Here is a 20,080-nt window from a genome sequence, read left to right as displayed (position 1 = left end):
CTCGCATACACCAAAAGAGCAGGAGCCCGAAAAAATTTAAACCTACCCCATTGAGTGGGGGTATTGTTGTTAAGAGCTCATTGAACAAATAAATACTGTATTTTCATTTGATAATATCTTCGATGACAAAAGACTGAAAAGCCACAATAAAAAACATGAATACAAGCTTTTTTGTTGATCCATGCCAAATCTCAAGTCAATCCAACCCCTAGAAGTGGTTAAAAATTTACTGTAACAGTCAAAAAGTTCCAGATAATAAAAGCTTGTGAAAAGCATTGTTACTGTTCATCTCCTTCAAACAGATTTAAGGTCATACTAGCACAAAATCTAGCGACACAATCCCCAATGCGCTCCAAATCCAATACAATTTTCAAACCAACCCTTGTCCTGGATGTGTCCGGTTTTTTTCCAGCGTGGTTACCCTATTTAAAGCGGTAGCTGTCCCTTGAGCCTTTCGCTATAAATCAGTAGACAAACGGTAAATCCCGTACAATTAGAGGTTATTCAGAAGCCCGAGGTTTATAAGATAATGTGACCAATTGTTTGCATCTTCTCAGGATAAGGCGAGGGACTATTTAATTAAAAGCGGTCTGATTAGGATTGCTAATTGTTGGGGGAGATATCTTTCTTTCCCTGATAAAGTTAGAAAGGAAGAGAAACATTTATTTACACATTCGATGCACAGAAAAATGCAATATAAAGAGAAGAAAAAATACAGAACATCGAATAGTATAAATTGAGAGCCACTCAGCATAATGTTGTGGTAAGCCACAACGTTGTTGTTCAGTGGGACTCATTTAAAACGAAACACATACTTAATGAAGTACACTTAAAATTCAAAAGCATGTATGGCAACACTTGATCAGTTTAACCATGTTCTAACCTCATATTAAACCGTAAAAATTCAGGCTTGCTTTGTTAGGATAAGTTAGGATTAAATATCTGTGTGAATTCAGAGACGGAATCAAGACTAATCAATTTAGTACAAAAGCGTTTCGCAGCAGTAATTGGTGCCTATTATATATTAAGTATTAGTGTAAGATGTGGGTACACACTTCATTGATATTCATTAATAAACGAAATTGGGTATATTTCTCGTCAATGCAGTTGAAATTGTATGTAAGCGACTCGTATATATATGTCGGCGGCCGATCGTAAAATCCGCCAGATCACGAAATTCCTATGCATATCGTGAAATGCCGCCATTTCATGATATGCCTAAAAGTTGGCCAGGCATATCAGGATGTGCCTGAGAAACAACACGGCAGATCGATTAGAGCAACGCATTCGTCGATATTCCTAGCTCTATACCGGGCACATCGTGATTTGCCGGAAAAAAGAAATATTTAGGTACAACGAGCGAAGCGAGGAGTGATTAGTGTGAATTGTGACCACAACGCAGGAGCCAAGCGAGCGTGCCGCGGCAGCGGCCGTCGAAGTGCCAGAACCGATATGGCAGCGTTACATGATATGCCTAGGAATTTCATGATCTGCCTAAACTGGCCAAATCATGAAATGGCGGCGTTTCATGATGTGCCTAGGAATTTCATGATTTGCCTAAACGTCACTAGGCAAATCCTTAAACCGTGAGCTTTGAACGATATAACGATATTTTACGATCGAATACTATCAATACTCTTTTTTATAACTAAATATAAATACGAAAGTAACTCTGTCTGTTTGTCTGGCTTGTAAGTAATAAGTATAAAGCGACATTTTTTTTATATATCTATGTAAAAAAAACTGTTGCCTACAGCTCTGTCTGCAGAAAAATTGTTCATCGCTATCCCGCGTGAACTGTGCTGTGCAACCAGACACGCATTTATTTGACTTGTATCGTATCTTATAGTGAAAACTAGGACAGTCCTGTTTAAAACTAGACGTATGGTCACACTAGCGAAACCCTAATACCCGGAATCCATAGACATATCACTTGTGTTTCAGATTCACAATAGGTTTACAAAACCATATTATTTACATTTCGCTGACTCAGTGGGTTTTGAATTATTAAGATATACTTAGGATTTATAAGGCTCATTATTATACCTTAATAGAGAAAAACGTTCTAGATATGTAGATTAAAAAATATATATAAATCCAATTTCCAGCCGAATATTTTTTTCTTTGCCCTAAACATTGCTTGTATTGCTTATTTTCATAAGAATAAATAAGAATGGGTGGCAAATTCGAAATCGTCAAACACAGTATTAGTTTTGTATGGAACCCCTAGTGCTCGAGTTAGACTCGCACTTGACTATTTTTTTCCCTATAAAAGATCCATTATCTAACACTGCGCCCGCGTTGGGTAACATCTGCGAGACGAAAGTGTAGCGTTTTAATGTACGGCGGACTCATGAATACGTATTTCCTTATTTACATTAATTTCTGCGAATACTAAAAGCACAGTATTGCTATTTAAGAAGCCTTATGGAAATCTGACGGTAGGCCAATGACCCATCGATAAGGTAGCTCTCAGATTTGCAAGCAATTTTTTCCCTCCGGCGTCTTACGTCAAAGTCGTAAAATGTCCAGGTGCCCAGGTCGTAGAATGTCCAGTTAGTACAATGTCAAGATCGTAAAATAACCAGATAGTAGAATGTCAAGGTCGTAAAATAACCAGGTAGTAGAATGTCAAGATCGTAACATAACCAGGTGGTTGATTACTGGATGCGTTGGTTGGTTGACGTGGTGTAATGAGGGCTACCGTTTTCGCGCTCACCAGTTGGCGCCACTGGCCGCCACTGTAGACAAAGGTCCTGCCTGAAGTATAGTTATTAGTTTGTTATTACGGGCGTGAATTAAAATTTCAATTTTCGTTACATGCAACCTTATGTTACGAAAGTTAGGGTGTTATTTCGAGAGCGCGCGATTGGCGGTTATGACATTACAAAATAAGACAATCGCGCTTTCGGTCGTAGGTAAGATGATGTTAAACCGTGAGTCAATCCCTATTAAGTCGAATTCAGTTTACGCCGCGTGACAATCGTAACAAATTGGACGGCTTTGACGTTTCAAATGAAGATAGGTACTATTGAAATTAATTTAAAACAATAATATTTTTAATGAGTTTGAAGGCGTATTTTGCCACAAATTCACTACATTATAAAACTATTAACTAATACTTAACGAAAATACAATATGCCATCCTTTTTCAACGTCGTTAATGTATTATTTTTGCACTTTTTTACGGAGCACTTCGGCATGTTGATCCAATAACGAAGCACGCGTTACTGACAGCGCAACTGTGCTTAGAAGGTGTTTAAGCACAGTTGTAGCAAGACACATTTTAAGCGTTAGCAGAGTATCTAGGGTATTCTAAATCGATGATGAAAATACCGATTACCAGTTGCGGTCTACCCCCTTTGAATTGATCATCGAATCGTACATTCGACTAACGCACGTATACGTACGCACGTATATTTGCAGAGTTAATTGATTGATAGACGACTTATTAGTGCGTTAATACAAGTAAAAATTTGGTCAAAAATACACGCTTCTACGCCGTTAACAATAGTCGTGTTCAGATATTTTTGATCAATATTTTGCTCACAAGTTTATGAACTCGACTGTACCGGGTGGGCCCTTTAACAGAAGCAAATAATTAAAACAGGTTGCACCCGTCGAACGTAACAACATACGTACAAGACAGTCCAGCGACTTTTGAAGAAAAATGAGTCAGTTATTTCCGTTCATCATACAAATTACTCTATTGGATGGCATAAAATTATTTGTAATATAATTGTTACGCATAATTGCTTTTAGCCGATTAGCGATGTGCATACTCATCATTACGCATGTTTTTTTACGCATAAAATTAAAAAGCATAAATACAGAAAGCATCCATTGAAGACTAACGTCAAATAGCAACATTGCTGTTTCGAATAAACTTTACATTGCAATAGAAATAAAAAGCCGAGGTGGCTGAATGGTTACCTGTCGCTTCTCAAGCAGAGGATCGTGTGTGTGGGTCTTAAACTATCTCAATACCACATCTAAATCGGTTTGGTTTAAGCGTGAGGAGGCCTCCCTCATTTTTAATTTTCGAAGCGCGAGTCCGATTCGCACTTGGCCGGTTTGTTAATGCCGTCAAATATTGACTTCTATCTCTTTGGCTTAAGGTTGTCAATCAATCATAACCTAAAATACAGATCGTTACAAAAATGGCTTCTAACTCGATGCTTATAGGTCGAAAATGCACAATAAGGGTATAATCAACCGGAATTATTCAAAGCACGCACTCGCCGCGTTGACTCAACTGCCCTTAAATAGGGGATGACAAAGTTCTACGTTGCTTTTTGAAACTAACCTAATTGGATTCTTAAGACTGTAATGTTAGGGTCTGATTTGGTGTTACTCGGAAATTTGATGTGGATGGAAGCTTGTGATTGAAACGTGCAAATCTGGTCTAAGCCTGGCTTATTTCAAATTAATTATGGACAAGTAGTGTAAATTTCGGATTAAACTTTTTTTTATTATCTTTTGGTGGTAATCGAAAAACCACCTGTCGGTCTGCCCGTCTATCTGTCCACGGCTAAGCTCAGGAACTACAAGTACAAAAAAAAAAGTAGCATTGTTCATTTTTAAAAAAACCGGCCATCAGCGTGTCGGACACTCCCAAAATAGGGTTCCGTAGCCATTACGAAAAAATTAAGTAATATTTTTCTAAGGAGTTCGTATTTTATACGGAATCTTCCAAGTTTAAGTATATTTAATACCTTAGGCTGCTATTTACTCTTAAACTACTAATCATTCTCAAGCAAACTTAACCGTTATAGTCTTCCTTGAAAGTTTGATATACTTACTACCATCCTGATTTTTTACCCACCGGTTTAGCTTTTAGAGGGGGGGGGGACGCTCGATTTTCATGAAAATTTGCACTTTAAAGTTGAATATTTCGCAAACAAATCACTCAATCGGAAAATCGTCTGAGCAAACCCCTGATGGTTTTAAACCTATCCAACGATACCCCACACTATAGGGTTGGATGAGAAAAAAAAAATCATCCCCACTTTACGTCTATTTTTTTGTACCATTCTGTTGGCATAGTTTACTTATATATCCGTGCAAAATTACAGCTTTCCAGCATTGATAGTCGCTGAGCAAAGCCGCGGACGGACGGACAGACAGACATACAGACAGACAGACAGACATGGCGACACTATAAGGGATCCATTTTTGCCATTTTGGCTCCGGAACCCTAAAAAGAGTACCTACCTGGCAAGCACTTACGGCCTATTTCACCATTCATTGATACATTTTATATGACGATATCGGCTACGTCGACTTCGTTTTTTCCGAATATACAGACAGAGACGGAATTACATTTAACTGTAACATAAAATTTATCGATGGTTTTCTCGTCTTGTCTAGTATAAGAGTATCGTTGGATCGGTCTTCTGAAATAGTACATTGTGTCTTAAGGGCGGTAAATAAGGAATTACGAACGAGAGTATATTAGAAAGAAGCCCGAAGTCGAAGACTGTGGGCTTTAATGAGTCGATGTTCGTAATTCTAGTACCGCCCGAGCGACATACAATGTTTTTCATCACATTTGCGAATGAAATTGTATAGTTGTAAAAGAAAAACTAATATTTTTTCAAAAATTGCCGATACCGCTGACTGCGCTGTTGGCAGCGCCAGCTCCGCGCGCTGCTGCACGCCATGCAGTAACAAACTCATTTACCGACCTTGGCCTTCATGACAAGAAAATTATTACGGGCAACGACTCATTTACCGACCACGGGTTTCATGACAAGCACATTAAGGTCGAGGGTTTTACTCGTATTTGGGGGGTTGCAAGCAAGGTAGCCTGCATGTTAGGACACTGTTTACGAGCAAGTGTCTTTGTCAGTCCCTAACTAAAATGCTTCTCTCGTCCACTCAATGGTTGACTGGTAGAGAGATACCCCTTAAAGAGATAATTAACCCTTTGCACTTGTATATTGCGTTTCTTGGTTTATTTTTGTACAATAAAGCATTTACATACATATCATTCGATTCCCATTGTCGATTCTGGAATTGAATATTATGTATGTGACAGATTATGTATATGATGCAGTATATATTCAGTATTCTCTGTAAGGATTAATGGAGTTCCTAACACGAGCAAGCACTTCCGTAAGCAAAGATGACATTCAACAGTCCGTTTGTAGTCTCACAGAATGTCACAGACAAAGCTAGAAACAGAGACTTGCTCTGTGGTTATTCTGCAAGCAAATCTGAGCACAGATTAAATAATACTACTACGTAACAGACTCTACACTCATTTGACAGCCTTTATATATTCACCTACAGAGTCGGATATATGTTTGTATTTATCTTGATTTTTCAATTAGATTCAGTAAAATTCAGTAAGCTAATTAAAAAAAACGGCCATGTGCGAGTCGGACTCGCGAACCGAGGATTCCGTATAAATATTTTTATTATATGATGTAACTAAAAATTTTACCGGTGCTATAAGACGTCGCTTCGTACCTAATTTCAAGATTCTGAGTTCACGGGATGTACCCTGTAGGTTTTGATTCCCTTGCGAGTTTCGAAAATTTGCGAAAATTTGCGGCATAAACGGCTGTATCTTTTGATTGCGTCGGCTTAGAAGTTTGATTTTTTTCACAGCTCCAAGGGACACTAGACCTGAATATTTAATAAAAATTTCAGCTGGATCCACGCGTTCCTGAGAAAAAGGGGGCTTGACAGACGGACGGACGACAAAGTGCTCCTATAAGGGTTCCGTTTTTTCCTTTCGAGGTACGGAACCCTAAAAGCATGATAAATACGAACTATTCCGACAGAATACGATGGCAAAACAGTATTGACTTCATCCAATAGAATACCAACGGGATGGAGAATGAGGGCTATGTCACACTAGATAATAAGTTATGGAATGCGTGAACTAGCTACACCTTTACCATATCGAGCATGCCATAGTGTTGCATAGTCCCCATTTTGATGGCGGGGTACGCTGGTGCCGCGACGTCCTACACTATAGTGGCGAATTCATAGATAGATTCCGAAATAATTGAACTGCTCTAGGCCTATATTACATAGGTAATGGTGCCGCGAAGCCGCGGGTACCTACCTGATCAGTAGTAGTATATAAAGATGATTCCAATGTAAACAAACACCAAAACCTAAGAAATATCTACTTATTAAGAATAACGTATAGTTTTTAGAGGCAGGCAAACGAAAATACGGGTCATCTGATGGCAAATGATCACCAACGTCCATGAATACGAACAACTCAAATAGAGTCATTGGTTTGTTGCGGGCCTTCAATAGTTATTTGTGTCACAAGGGAGCAAAATGGTGTATTTACGGCGAGGGCGTACATTGAATCCAGAATGTAGCGAAGGATTCTACAATAGAATCCTGAGCGTAGCGAGGGATTATAATTTAGAATCCTGAGCGTAATGAGGGATTCAAGTGTTAACGCCCAAGATGAAAATAATTTTGCTCCCGAGTGGCTCATACAACTTTTCACATCGAGCATTAAGAAACTTGAAAAAAAAAAATTCTATATATTATTAAAGAACAACCAGCATAGAAAATGGCGTGGCTTTACAATTATCAACTTCAAAAAATGGCATTTGCAATTAAACACTTAGATAAGCCTTGAACAGAAAAGTTGCACTTTGCTCCCTCTCGCCAGGGAGGAAAAGTTACTTTTCTGAAGGAGAGGTGTGAAAAGAAAATAGAAGCCCTTTTCTTGAAAGCCACGATGTCATATTTGTAATATGAACTATGTATATTAATTCCATACAGTCTTGCTACTCTAGAGGGGTTTAGAACTGTTATTAACACCACTTACGGTCGGAGCCTTGCAACTGCAGGGTTACTACGAAACTGGAAACTCGAAGTTCGTATCGTACCGTCCCTCTCTCTCTCGTAATTAAGTAGTATAAGTGTCAGAGGGACCGCACGACACGAACTTCTAGTTTCGTAGTAGCTTTGCTATTCTCCGGCGGCAGCTCCGGCTGCGGCATAAAATTTGGCACACTCTACATACAAAATCACCTATTACTGCATACATTTGAGTGCCAGATTTTTTGTCGCTCAGTATATTTATTTATATGAGATTGTTCTCCTTGACTTCCACCATCCATAGCTCTGCATGGACCGACAAACACTGCCGTCTCTTTCTAGTCGCTAGTTGGACGTTATGCCCAGTCTAATTTATCTTTAAGCCATAGCTTTCCAAAGGATACCTACTCGTTAGTTAACGTTTGCTGCGTCTGTATCAAATTGTTTTATCTTTGCGTTCTTTTCTAACTGAGGCGGGGAAACAGCGCGAAATGGCTAGCGCTCTTCCGCTCCCTCAAAGGACTGTCCGTTTCGCTGCCGCTTCACGAGCAAGTTATAAGCGGAAAGCGGATGTTTAGTTTAGTTTAGTTAGATATTACCTGAAATAATTACTTAACTATAAATAATCACTTTGCTCACCCGCAACCTTACTATAGCTACGTCATTACAAACCCCTAAATCAGTTAGCAAAAACGCAGTTCTCTCATGAAAACTTACGATCCTAAAACAGCAGCAGCAGTTTGCAGTCAGTTAATGCAGTTTTCTCGAAATCGTCATTTCGCGATTACTGCGTTCTTCATTACGAGGGCTACACCACATAACAGATAGGTACAGAAGTCAATCTCATGTATGTACTTCACTTCTCATACCTACGCTTGGCGGTAGCTCTAGGTTGAAAATACAAACTGAAATATAGATGCACAGAAAAACCAGAAAAATAAGACCATCACTGGGAATCGAACCCAGGTCCTCGGTAATCCGTACCGCGTGCTATACCGCTACACCACTGATGGTCAACGGTACCGACACGAATTTCCCCTATGCACCTCATATCTCAGCTTGTTTGTTTCTTATTTAGCCACTTAAGCAGTCCCTCATCGAGAAACTTTAAAAGTAAAAATTTGCAATTGAAATAAAAAATACAAAAAGATTCCAAAAAAACAATCTTAGGTAGCTCTAGGGTTGTCAACTATGGCTTATGCACAAAAAACTATCGTGGTAGCGGCACTCTTATCTAGTTGTTGGTTTTATTTTTGAGATATTGAACTGTGAAGTGACAAAGTCGGGGGTTTTCGAACTTTTTGTTGGTTCGGCAAACTTTTCGTTTGCCGATAACATAAGCCCTTCAAGACGCAAGTGGAGAGCGAGCCGCCATTACGTGAATAATTTATTGTTAATACATTTGCTAGCACGTACCGAGATTTGCGCCGATGTCGTTTATCATTTTATTTATTCAGTACAACACCTTGTTTGACTAATGCAACTGAAGAAACTAAATCGCCGGTAGTCGCTATCTCTGAGCTATTTAAAGCAAGGAAGAAAGAGAGATTTACTTTTGCTGAGCGGCCCATCTGGCAGCTCGCCCTCTCTCCGGTAAGCTGTAAAAGCCGTCTGAGGCTAACAGCAACAGTCCGTTCGAAAAAAAAAAAAGATTTACTTGTTGTTTTGGTTCATAAACCAAGGGGCTGTTTCATCACCTGCCTCTGTCTATTTTAATAAAACAAACAGAGACGGCATCACATTTATCCGTCAGTGAACAGGGGGTTAAACTAGAAGGAACTAAGTTACTTGGTGACATGACAGGGGCACCAAAAAGGGCCTCCACTCATCACGTTTTGCCACACATTACATATTATTATGTCAGTACCTAACGCTGGTTTCCTGTGGAGCCCAAACGTTAAACGTTAATTTAGGTACATATAATATAGCGCCATATCGCCTTATTGTCAAATGGACTTGGAATCTCAATCGTTTTCACCATTTCTTTCTGTGACACGACATAGGATGCGGGTAGAAAGAGACGGAGCTTTGAACAATATGTGTACATTTGCGTAAGATATTATAGGTATCTTGTAGAAGCATCTAGACTAGACAGACAAAAAAAAGTAGTAGTCAGATCAGTATCAGTTTTGCAGGTGGTAGGACCTAGTGCAAATACCATCTGCTCGCTAATCCTGCCGTGAAGCAGCAGTGTTGTTTGTTACGGCGTGGAGAGTAAGACAGCTGGTGATTACTGGCACTTGAGGTGTCCCATCTTAAACGTCTAGGTTGGCAACGCATCTGCAATACCCCTGGTGTTGCAGGTCTCTATGGGCGATGGTGATCTCTTACCATCAGGAGATTCACTTGCTCGTTTGCCATCCAGTCAAATAAAAAATAAAAATAAAATAAATAAGTATCAGATAGAGATGAAACGGATAGTGGTTTGGCCTGATATCGGATATTCGGCGGGACCGTTGGCCGATAGCCGGATATCCGGCCTAGTTTTACGTACAAATAAAATTAAGCTAATTCAAACATGCGCATGACACTCCGTGCAGGTTGCAACTTGTAGAGTATAATTAATTAACTTAGGGGCTGTTTCACCACCCATTGATTAATTTTAACTGACGGATAAATATGATGTCGTTTCTGTTTCTTTTGTTTGAACAGACGCGAGTCGGTGTCACATTTATCCGTCAGTTTAAAATTAATCCTGGGTGGTGACCAGACTTAGAATAATAAACTGATGTCAATATATGATAAATTTATTTTAAATTAAATATTAATTGTAACTATACTATTTAATAATTTTGTGTGTTAGTAACAAACTTTATAAGTCCTAAAACTGCTTTTGGTTAGTTTTTTTTTTTTTAATCTTTATTGTTTATGGAACTTTGATCAAACGATAATGAACATGTCAGTTCCCAAAGGCCTTTTGGTTAGTTGTTTATGATTTTATGAATTTTCTTTATTATCCTTTGGTACTAATAATAAAAATGCAAAAGTAACCCTGGCTGGTTACCTCTTCAGGCCGCTGAGAACCGATTACTTTGTGTGTATGTGTGCATGTTTTCTGTGGGAAAGCGATAAACGTATTATTAACAGACAAGGTAGCAGATAAAAAAAGTCAAAGCCAAAATATCTTTATTCAACTTAGGCTATAACAAGCACTTAAAAATGTCAAAAAAAATACCACCGGTTCGGAAAAACCTCTGTTGAGAATAGTATTGGTTTATTTGGGTTCAGTACTTCAAAAGGAAATAATCAACATAATTTTACCAAAAATGCAACTTTATTCAGGAATACATATTCATTATATAGATACACTCCTGGGCACAAGTGCGTGGGCTGCAGTTTCCACGCCGGCTCAGTGCGGAATGGTAGCTTCAATCAAAGTCAACACATCATTGAATTTTTCAAAACTCATTGTAAATTTCGAATGTAAATTAGCACAATAGGTCAGACCTACCTAGTGATCTGATACTAGAGATGCAACGGATATCCGGTCACTATTTTTCTATTCGGCCGAATACCGGATAGTTGCGTACTATCCGGCCGGATACCGGATGGTAAAATACTTAGGTATACAACCTGAGTTCAGTTTATAATAAGTTTTTTGTTTAACATTAAATTTTAATACGAGCTTTTTGCAGACTGTACTTTTTGTTGACTGTACGTGCATAGTCATCCAAACTACATTTCCGTACCAAATTTCAAGTCGACGCCATGAACCGTTGAGGAGTTCCGTCCTGCGGAGACGATCCTGCTTGGACCCCCAAGATGTCACTGCGAGATTATTGCATTGTTACCAGATTTACCTAAGTATGCCAAATTTCAAGTCAATCTGACGACTGGAGGTCAAATTCAATGTTGCAAGATTTGACCCGCTCATACCTGTTGATGGGGGAGGCTAGATGTCCAACAGTGGACATCCTACGGCCGAGATGATGATGGTGATGATGATACCTGTAGGGATGTTCGATATCGATTCGATTAATCCATGTAAAATTATCGAGAAGTAGGTGATCGATTAATCGAAAAATTTAAACAATCGATCTAATCGATAATTTTACACCGATTAATCGATATTTTACGATTTTTTTTTTTTAAAGTGAAATAAAATGGGTGATACTATTTCCCGAATAGAAACTCTTGTCAGTTTCACACCAGTTTGTATGGGCGAGTACACGAAATATCGGGTCGGTATTTCCATGTCGGTATTTTACGGCCGGGAAATAGTGTAACCCATTTTATTTCACTTTAAACACATTTAAACTGTAAAAAGTTTGAATTTCGCACCTAGAGTGTGCCGTACCTCCTTATAAAAGGCGGTGTAAAACGCGGAAAAGCGGTACATCTGGCAACAACGTAGGAATGTTCGATATCGATTCGATTAATCGACTAATCGATACCATGAGCGCCCTTAATCGATTAATTGAAATCGACACAGTTAAAATAATCGATTATCAATTAATCGATTATTTCGCCATCGATTACCATCCCTAGATACCTGATACCTGTTACATACTCTGCAAATTAAATAAAAGCTTGTGAAATAGTCGCTCAGTTCAGTTTATTAATGTCCTGACAGCCGACGTCCAATAAAACCCCCCTTCTTTCTAAGCCAAACGGAGCAGAGTGCTTCTAAGTGTCACCTCTGTCTTATTTGACCTCGCCATCCAAAGTTTGAATAAAAAGCTTCAATCAATACTAAAACGAGTCCTTGTGAAAGGGTAGACTTAAGGTAAGTAACTTCGCTTCATGTGCGAAACATTAGATTTTTTTAGAAGCGGCATTTGACTATTTTTAACCCCCGGCGCGTCTTTTTAGTGAAAAACACATTTGAAAAATAAGTCACAGCAAATAAATATGTAACAATTAACATGGTCATATGATCATTTACATGCTTTTGGTATCATAAGTAATAGCTACTGTTTTTTTTTAAAACGTTTTACATTAAAAAGACTCTGCAAGATTGTTTACCTACCCTTTTTCTAATGCTAAAAAAACGAAGTATAAGTCATAGCTGTATCCTAATACCTACTAATATAAAAATACTAATAGAGAATGTTTCTTAGCGTGTGTGTATACTTTATAAGCCGTGGTGGCCTAGTGGTTTGACCTATCGCCTTTCAAGCAGAGGGTCGTGGGTTCAAGCCCCGACTCGCACCTCTGAGTTTTTCGAAATTCATGTGCGGAATTACAATTGAAATTTACCACGAGCTTTGCAGTGAAGGAAAACATCGTGAGGAAACCTGTACAAACCTGCGAAGCAATTCAATGGTGCGTGTGAACTGTGGCCCAAGCCCTCTTGTTTTGAGAGGAGGCCTGTACCCAGCAGTGGGACGTATATAGGCTGGGGTGGTAGATGGTGTATGCCATTAAAAAGCTGGACAGATTTGGATGAAATTTGGGATGCAAATGGACCTCTGGAATAACATATAGGCTATTTGTTACCCCGAATTCTCCAATGTACCTATTTTCATTATTTTAATTCTGTAATGTTTTGCATTGTGGGGATTAGTGGGGAAATTTACATTAACCTGCGAAAGAATCCAATGGAGTCTGTGACACCGGTAAGTTTCCAATGCAAACTGGGTCCGCGTATTAACTACCAAGCCCTCTCATTCTGAGACGAGGCCTGTGCCGCATTGGGACGTGTAAATGTAGGTCGAGAATGACATGATGGTTCATACCTTCTAATTAATACATTTAATGTTATATTTCGTCACATGACTTTGTTATTTTTACAACAAAACGCCCATACTCTCCTTTTAATATGAAATTAAGCAAATCCGTTAAATCCCTTGTAATGCTGCGCAAGCGACGATATACTCGATTAATGACGTCGTTAATGTTATGATTCTGGTAAGGCTGCGGCACTGCAAAGTATGAGCGATAAGCGGTAGCGGTAATTTGTACCGGCTTAACGCAGAATGATTCAAAGTCAAAGTCAAAATATCATTATTCAATTTAGGCTATAACAAGCACTTATGAATGTAAAAATCTACCACCGGTGATTTTTTTTCCATTAAAGTATACTGTCCCTTCAAAGTAAGTACTACTACGACGAAGTCAAAAATTATATCGTAAATACAAACTGATTCAAAAATTATATCTTATATTCATACACATAAGGTTCAGATGTGCTTATACGTAAAATAAAATACTTTCAAAGTATTTTACGTCTTGATTGGAATATTTTGAATCTTATCTGTATAGCAACAAGGTTTAATTTAAACTTGCAAGGAAGCAAGTATTCGACTCATTGCGTTGGACAGAAAATACTTTGAAAGTATTTTGATACCTGGTTTCTGCACCTGGTATGAGAAGGTGGACGTACTTTTAAGCCCTGGTACGCGATTTAGCAAGCATAACCCATCCCTAACTTAAATGTCGAAATATTAGATCATTAAAAGGTAATCACGGTCTACATACTGTAGAAAATATATCTAATGACTTATTAGTAGAGGCTGTTATTCTCGTGGCACTTTTCAGCTGTCATAGGGACTTCTCCTTTAACGACTTCCGATATACATATGTATATCGACAAATACAGTGTTGATATTTTAAATACACGAGTACAAGTAAGCAACACACAATCTTATCGCAAATGAGCGATCTTTTCGAGATAAGCTTTGGAACTTTTTGGAAATTTTACATAGAAGTTAAATCAAGACTATTTTAATTATTTATTATAAGTAATTATGTAAACAAAAACACTAAACTGAACTGATTAATTGTGAAATTGTTAAATATTAATTTTTCATTGTTTTCATTGCAATGCAAATCCCTATTACACAGTTTTCCACTTTAAAACTTATCGGACAGAGACAGCTCTTTAGCGATAAGACCACATAATGTACCACATGTATCGATAAAATATGTATATCGAAATTCGATGAACGAGAAGACTATGACAGCTGAAAAGTGCCACGAGAATTCTGACCTCTGACGGACACCGAGCTAGTAATTAGTGACTTTAACTTGTCACCTGACGATATGCAAATGCAGTACAAATATTTCTGAAATTAAAAAACTGGGAATTCTCGGCTCGTGCTGTAGATGTCAAACTATGTATGTTAAAAAAACTCGACTTCCTCGTAACCTCGCAATATAAAACGCTGTATCCAAGACGTGGCTTTACCTTGTATTTCACATTATTATAGGCTTTGTTTTAATACAATGGATAAACGAAGCAAGATGCGATTGCACTGGCTGTGGGTGGTTATTGTTTTATTATATTAAAATAACTAGCTTCTTAGGGTTGTCAAATTATGATTTTGACCCACTAGTGCCAAACTTTTAATTTTTAAAAAATAATTTTGAATACTTAGTTATTTACGCGCATTAAAACATTATAAAAGCGCTTAATTTATGACGCTCTTTTTAAGTCCGTATGTATATATTTAGCAAAAAAAGGTCAAAAAGGTGTTTTTTTATATATCTTATTTTTTGCCTCTTTTATGACACTTAGTTATGACAATATCACTCGTCAAGTTTGAATTTTAGTTTTGACCGTTGGAAATATCGGGATAAAAAGTAACCTATGTGTTATTCTAAAAGTCCAGCTACCTATATACCAAATTTAAGGACCCTAAGCTCAGCGGTTGTTATTTCTAGATTTTATTCCTATCCCGATATTCCCACGTTTTTTTATTTTTTAAATTTAATGTTTTATTTCACACTTTTTTGTTATTTAAGTGAAAAATTAGAAGTATTATAACCTACTTATATATTTAGAATGGGCTAATTATTAGCTTTCATTTGATACACATATTGTTACAATACAAAATATTTTTTTTTCATTCCTCCGCCATATTTTTTTTCGCAGACGCCATATTGAAATATTATATAGCCTATGTCACTTCGACAGTTATGACGAATCCAACGATACCTCATAAGCCGTTTAGGCTGCAGCGAGGACCAAAGAAATGGACATACATACCCACATACTTACATACATACATACGCTCGTAAAACATAACCCTCCTTCGGGCAGTCGGGTAATATAGCGCACCATCAGTACCTACATAAAGAATGTAGAAAATTTACAAACCAAAATAGTAAAATATTTAGTGGACAAGAATATAATAATAATGTGATGATTACATTGAATTATTTCCAGTTTGTAAAATTTTACCTGTCGAGATGAAAATTAAGTATCTGATTGCTTTAGAAAACTATTATTTAAATGAATATAAATGCCCCGTAACTAATAAATACAACACGAGGAGGGTACGAGAGGGTAAATTAATACAGCCTCCACCAGCCAATTATTACGGGAAAAGGTTAAGGGGCTGTGTCACCATCCATTGATTAGTGTTAACTGGCGGTTAGGTGTTATGCCGTCTCTATTTGTTCTGTTCGAATAGACGGAGACGGCATCACATTTAACCGTCAGTTACCGCTCATCAATGGATGGTGAAACAGCTCCTAAATAAATATTTAATGCCGAGGCCGTTTAACGAAATAAGGTGGTTATGAGACAAACCTAAGTGTAGTAAACCGGTCCTAAAAAAGAGACTGAAAACAAACCTTTTAGAAAAAATATGTAAAAAATGTAAGTAGGTATTTTGTGCATGTTAGTTTTTAGCTGTGAACTGTTTTGTATGGTGCATGATTCAATCAATGTATTGAGCGCTTAATCGCCACCAAACTGGTAACAGTGGCGATACCAAAATAAGGTATTTGACTATTTTGTATATGTTTTATAAATTAAAACTACACAATACCTGTTATCGAATAGAAAAACATTTTTTAAGCTACCTTTACAAATAACAAAGTTATAAAGGTTTGAAATTCAAGATTAGACAGAGAAAGACATACTGCATGTGACGTCACACGCCAGTACCGCCATACTTGCTGCATAGAGAAAAGCGTTTGAGAAAGAGATAGGTACATAGATTTTTCAAAAAATCACTATAAATCCAATTTTCAACCGATTTAAATTTTCTCTTCGCTAAACACTATCTGTTTATCTAAATTTTCATAATAATATTAAGATATGGCAAAATCAGGAGTTGTCAAATACTGTATTGAGTGTATTAGCATATGCCATTTAAATAAAAAAATAAAATAAACTGATAACCTATATCTAGAGCGGGAGGACTCGTCAGATTATTTACACGCTCCGCTTGGGCAGATAATATCGCCGGTGGTACAGCCCTACACCCAACTAATGAAGGCCCGCTGAGTGATCGCAACGCGGCGCCCACGCAGGTTTGAGGATTAGAGGTTCCATAAAGTTGTAGTTGTATTACAGCCCTCGGCTTCGCGCTTGAAGCTGTTTTTAGGGTTCCGTAGCCAAAATGCCAAAAATGGAACCCTTATAGTTTCCACGTCTGTCTGTCTGCGGCTTTGCAAAGGGACTATCAATGCTAGAAGCTGTAATTTTGCACGAATATGTAATACTAGCTTATGCCCGCGACTTCTTCTGCGCGGATCTAGGTTATCGCGCGGTGGCGCCCTCTACCGGAATAAAAGGTATCCTATGTTGATCCTTCGGGTTCAAACTACCTATATTTTATACGAAATTTCATCAAAATCGGTTCAGTGGTAAAGCGTAACAGACAGACAGACAGAGTTACTTTCACATTTATAATATTAGTAGGGATATATGTAAAGTATGCCGACAAAATGGTAATAATAAAAAAAAAAACAAAAAAAATTTTAGAGTGGGAGGTAAAGTGACGTAAAGTGGGGGTGTTTTTTTTTCTCATCCAACCTTGTAGTGTGGGATATCGTAACGATTTTTCGATTCAGTGATTTGTTTGCAAAATATTCAACTTTAAAAAGCAAATTTTCATTATAATCGAGCGTCCCCCGTAACCTTACCAACAAAAAGTTGGAAAATCCCCCGACTTTGTCACTTCAAAGTTCAATATCTCAAAAACGGCTGAACCGATTCTGATAAAACATGTCTGAGAACCATGGCTAGAAAACCTGCTTACAAATAAAAAAACCGCGTTCAAATCGGTCCATCCGTTTAAGAGCTACGGTGCCACAGACAGACCGACAGACACACAGAGCGATCAAACTTATAACACCCCTCTTTTTGCGTCGGGGGTTAAAAATAGGAGACCAGGCCAACCGGAGGCTGATTTCCTGGCACCGATCTAGTTCGAACTAGTTCCCGCGGCAAGTAGAACGATTCTCATGATAAATACTGTCTGTACTGTCTATTGTATCGATTGCAGCTGAACCTAGATTCTCACTTTATTTACCGATTACTTTTTCAACAGTATAAAGCCGGTATGTGATCTCAGAACAATATGCTGAATTCGCACTAGATAGACACAAGCACGCTGTCACAGATTATAACTTAATAGATACTACGGCACATATTCGATAGTCACGTTTAAGTACTGCTGTATGCACCTACCAGCCAACACACCGCCGGCGGTGTAAGACGCAAAATTGAACTAAAGTAAGCCCTTGATGATGTGTCGGCCAAGGATGAAACCTGAGACCTTATTGTCACTTGGAATCACATTCGTCTTCACCACTTCTTTCTATCAAACGGTCAGGCGAGGCTGACATTATGCGTAGGCTGATTATAAAGGTGGCATATGTTCAGATCAAAGAAGTGGCTCTTCTGGCTGTGACGCGGTAAGACGAGGGTAGAAAAAAAGATGGTGAACGCGATCACGAACGTCAGCACGTTAGACAGTACGGCCTCAGGTCGCATTGTAGATTAGTTGCTGAATTTATACTGTGGTTGTGCTTCGAGCAGTGGCCTCGCGGTTTTGGATAATTAACTAAAGATAAACAAATGAAACTCAGACAACTGGCCAATCAAACCGTTTTTTATCTGTGGTCCGTCTTGATTGGTAGTTTCACTTGATTTGTTGAATTCAGCTGTTCTATGTTTGAACAATGAAACTAATGAATGAGGGTTTCGTGACACGCGAATTATCGCTAGATGGCGTTAGTGTCGAGAGATCCGCTTGACGCATTTACAGATGTACCTTACGCCACTAGACTGTCTCATCATCACCCTCATGTTAGCCGCAAGACGTCCACTGCTGGACATAAGCTTCCCTCAAAACTCTCCACTCAGACCGGCCTTGTGCTTTCCGCATCCGCTCCATCTTGTTGGAGGCCTACCGACAGCTCGTCTCCCGGTCCGCGGACGCCATTCGAGAACCTTCTAACCCCATCGGCCATCAATCCTAGACCTAGACGCACTAGACTGGCTGTTTGGAACAAAACGCGCGGCGCATCAATCATTCATATTACTTTGACACAACCCCCGTCACGGACGTCAACAAACTATAGTCAAAGGTTAACAAATTCGCGCCGTGAACAAATTTTGTGCGCCGTTTTGACGTACGAAACCAGTCTATAATTATTAATTCCTCTTAATGGCGGCCAATGTCAGTTAAATTAAAGATAAATATATTCTTCTTATTCACGTTGTACGGTGATTGTAGTTTTTGCAACTTGATAGCAAAATTCCAGAAACCACGCGGAGACCACTTGCGCATTAAAAAATGACAGACACGAGAGCAATATAGAATTTTGTGATCACTGTTCACTGTTAAGGTTAATCGCCGCATAAAACACTATCAAAATTATACTTCAACTAGCCAAAGAAGCAGAAATACCAAAATTAGATATCGTCTACATCCGCCATGTTCGAATGCTACAAATCGAATCAACCAGTCTATACATACATGTCGATGGTTTGACGTTACTGTCTTGCTTGCGATTGGCTCAATTGAGATGCACCAAAAATTGAATAGAGTAGCAAACGGGGGAGTTGGACAGTGGACAGGTTACCTTATTGCTAAGCTATTGTTATCTTTAAAGCAAAGATTATAAAGTGTACCTTTTGTTACAGATCCGCAAACTTCGACGACCTGGATTCGAGCTAGAAACACCATGGATTCAGAGAGGTAAGGTCTGAAATATGCCATAGATAAATATGGTTGACCTGCTTTGTTATTTTGGATATTATTTAAAAATTCTTAGAATTCTTTGTTCAATGAACAATTTGTACTTTATAAAGTACATTCGGCCGTTATTCTTAGTGTTAATTGGTCCTTTATAAAGTACGCGAGGACATGAGCGTAATAGCAACGTGTTTCACCTGTCCCGTTGTCTGTCTGTCTGTCTGTAGTCAAATCTTGCAAGTTAAATTCGACCAACTTCCAGTAGTCGGATTGACTTGAAATTTGGCATACTTATATAAATCACGTGACGATACAATAATCTGGTAGTGACATCCTGGTAGTCCAGTCGTCTCCGCAGGACGGACTTTAACGGTTAATAGCATCGACTTGAAATTTGGTAT

At 38.4% G+C, this 20,080-nt stretch overlaps 1 protein-coding gene across 1 annotated transcript in view; it reads left to right on the top strand.

Moving 5' to 3' along the window:
- Positions 1–20,080, top strand: part of LOC141436444 (uncharacterized) — a 168,553-nt gene that overhangs the window by 100,649 nt on the left and 47,824 nt on the right. The window contains exon 2 of the mRNA XM_074099468.1: positions 19,628–19,682. Within this exon, the coding sequence (XP_073955569.1) occupies positions 19,669–19,682 (14 nt within the window). The 5' untranslated portion in view covers positions 19,628–19,668. The remainder of the gene's footprint in view (positions 1–19,627; positions 19,683–20,080) is intronic.

The sequence above is a fragment of the Choristoneura fumiferana genome, chromosome Z (assembly GCF_025370935.1).
Source record: "Choristoneura fumiferana chromosome Z, NRCan_CFum_1, whole genome shotgun sequence".
Taxonomy (NCBI): domain Eukaryota; kingdom Metazoa; phylum Arthropoda; class Insecta; order Lepidoptera; family Tortricidae; genus Choristoneura; species Choristoneura fumiferana.
This window is presented reverse-complemented; position numbering and strand designations above follow the sequence as displayed.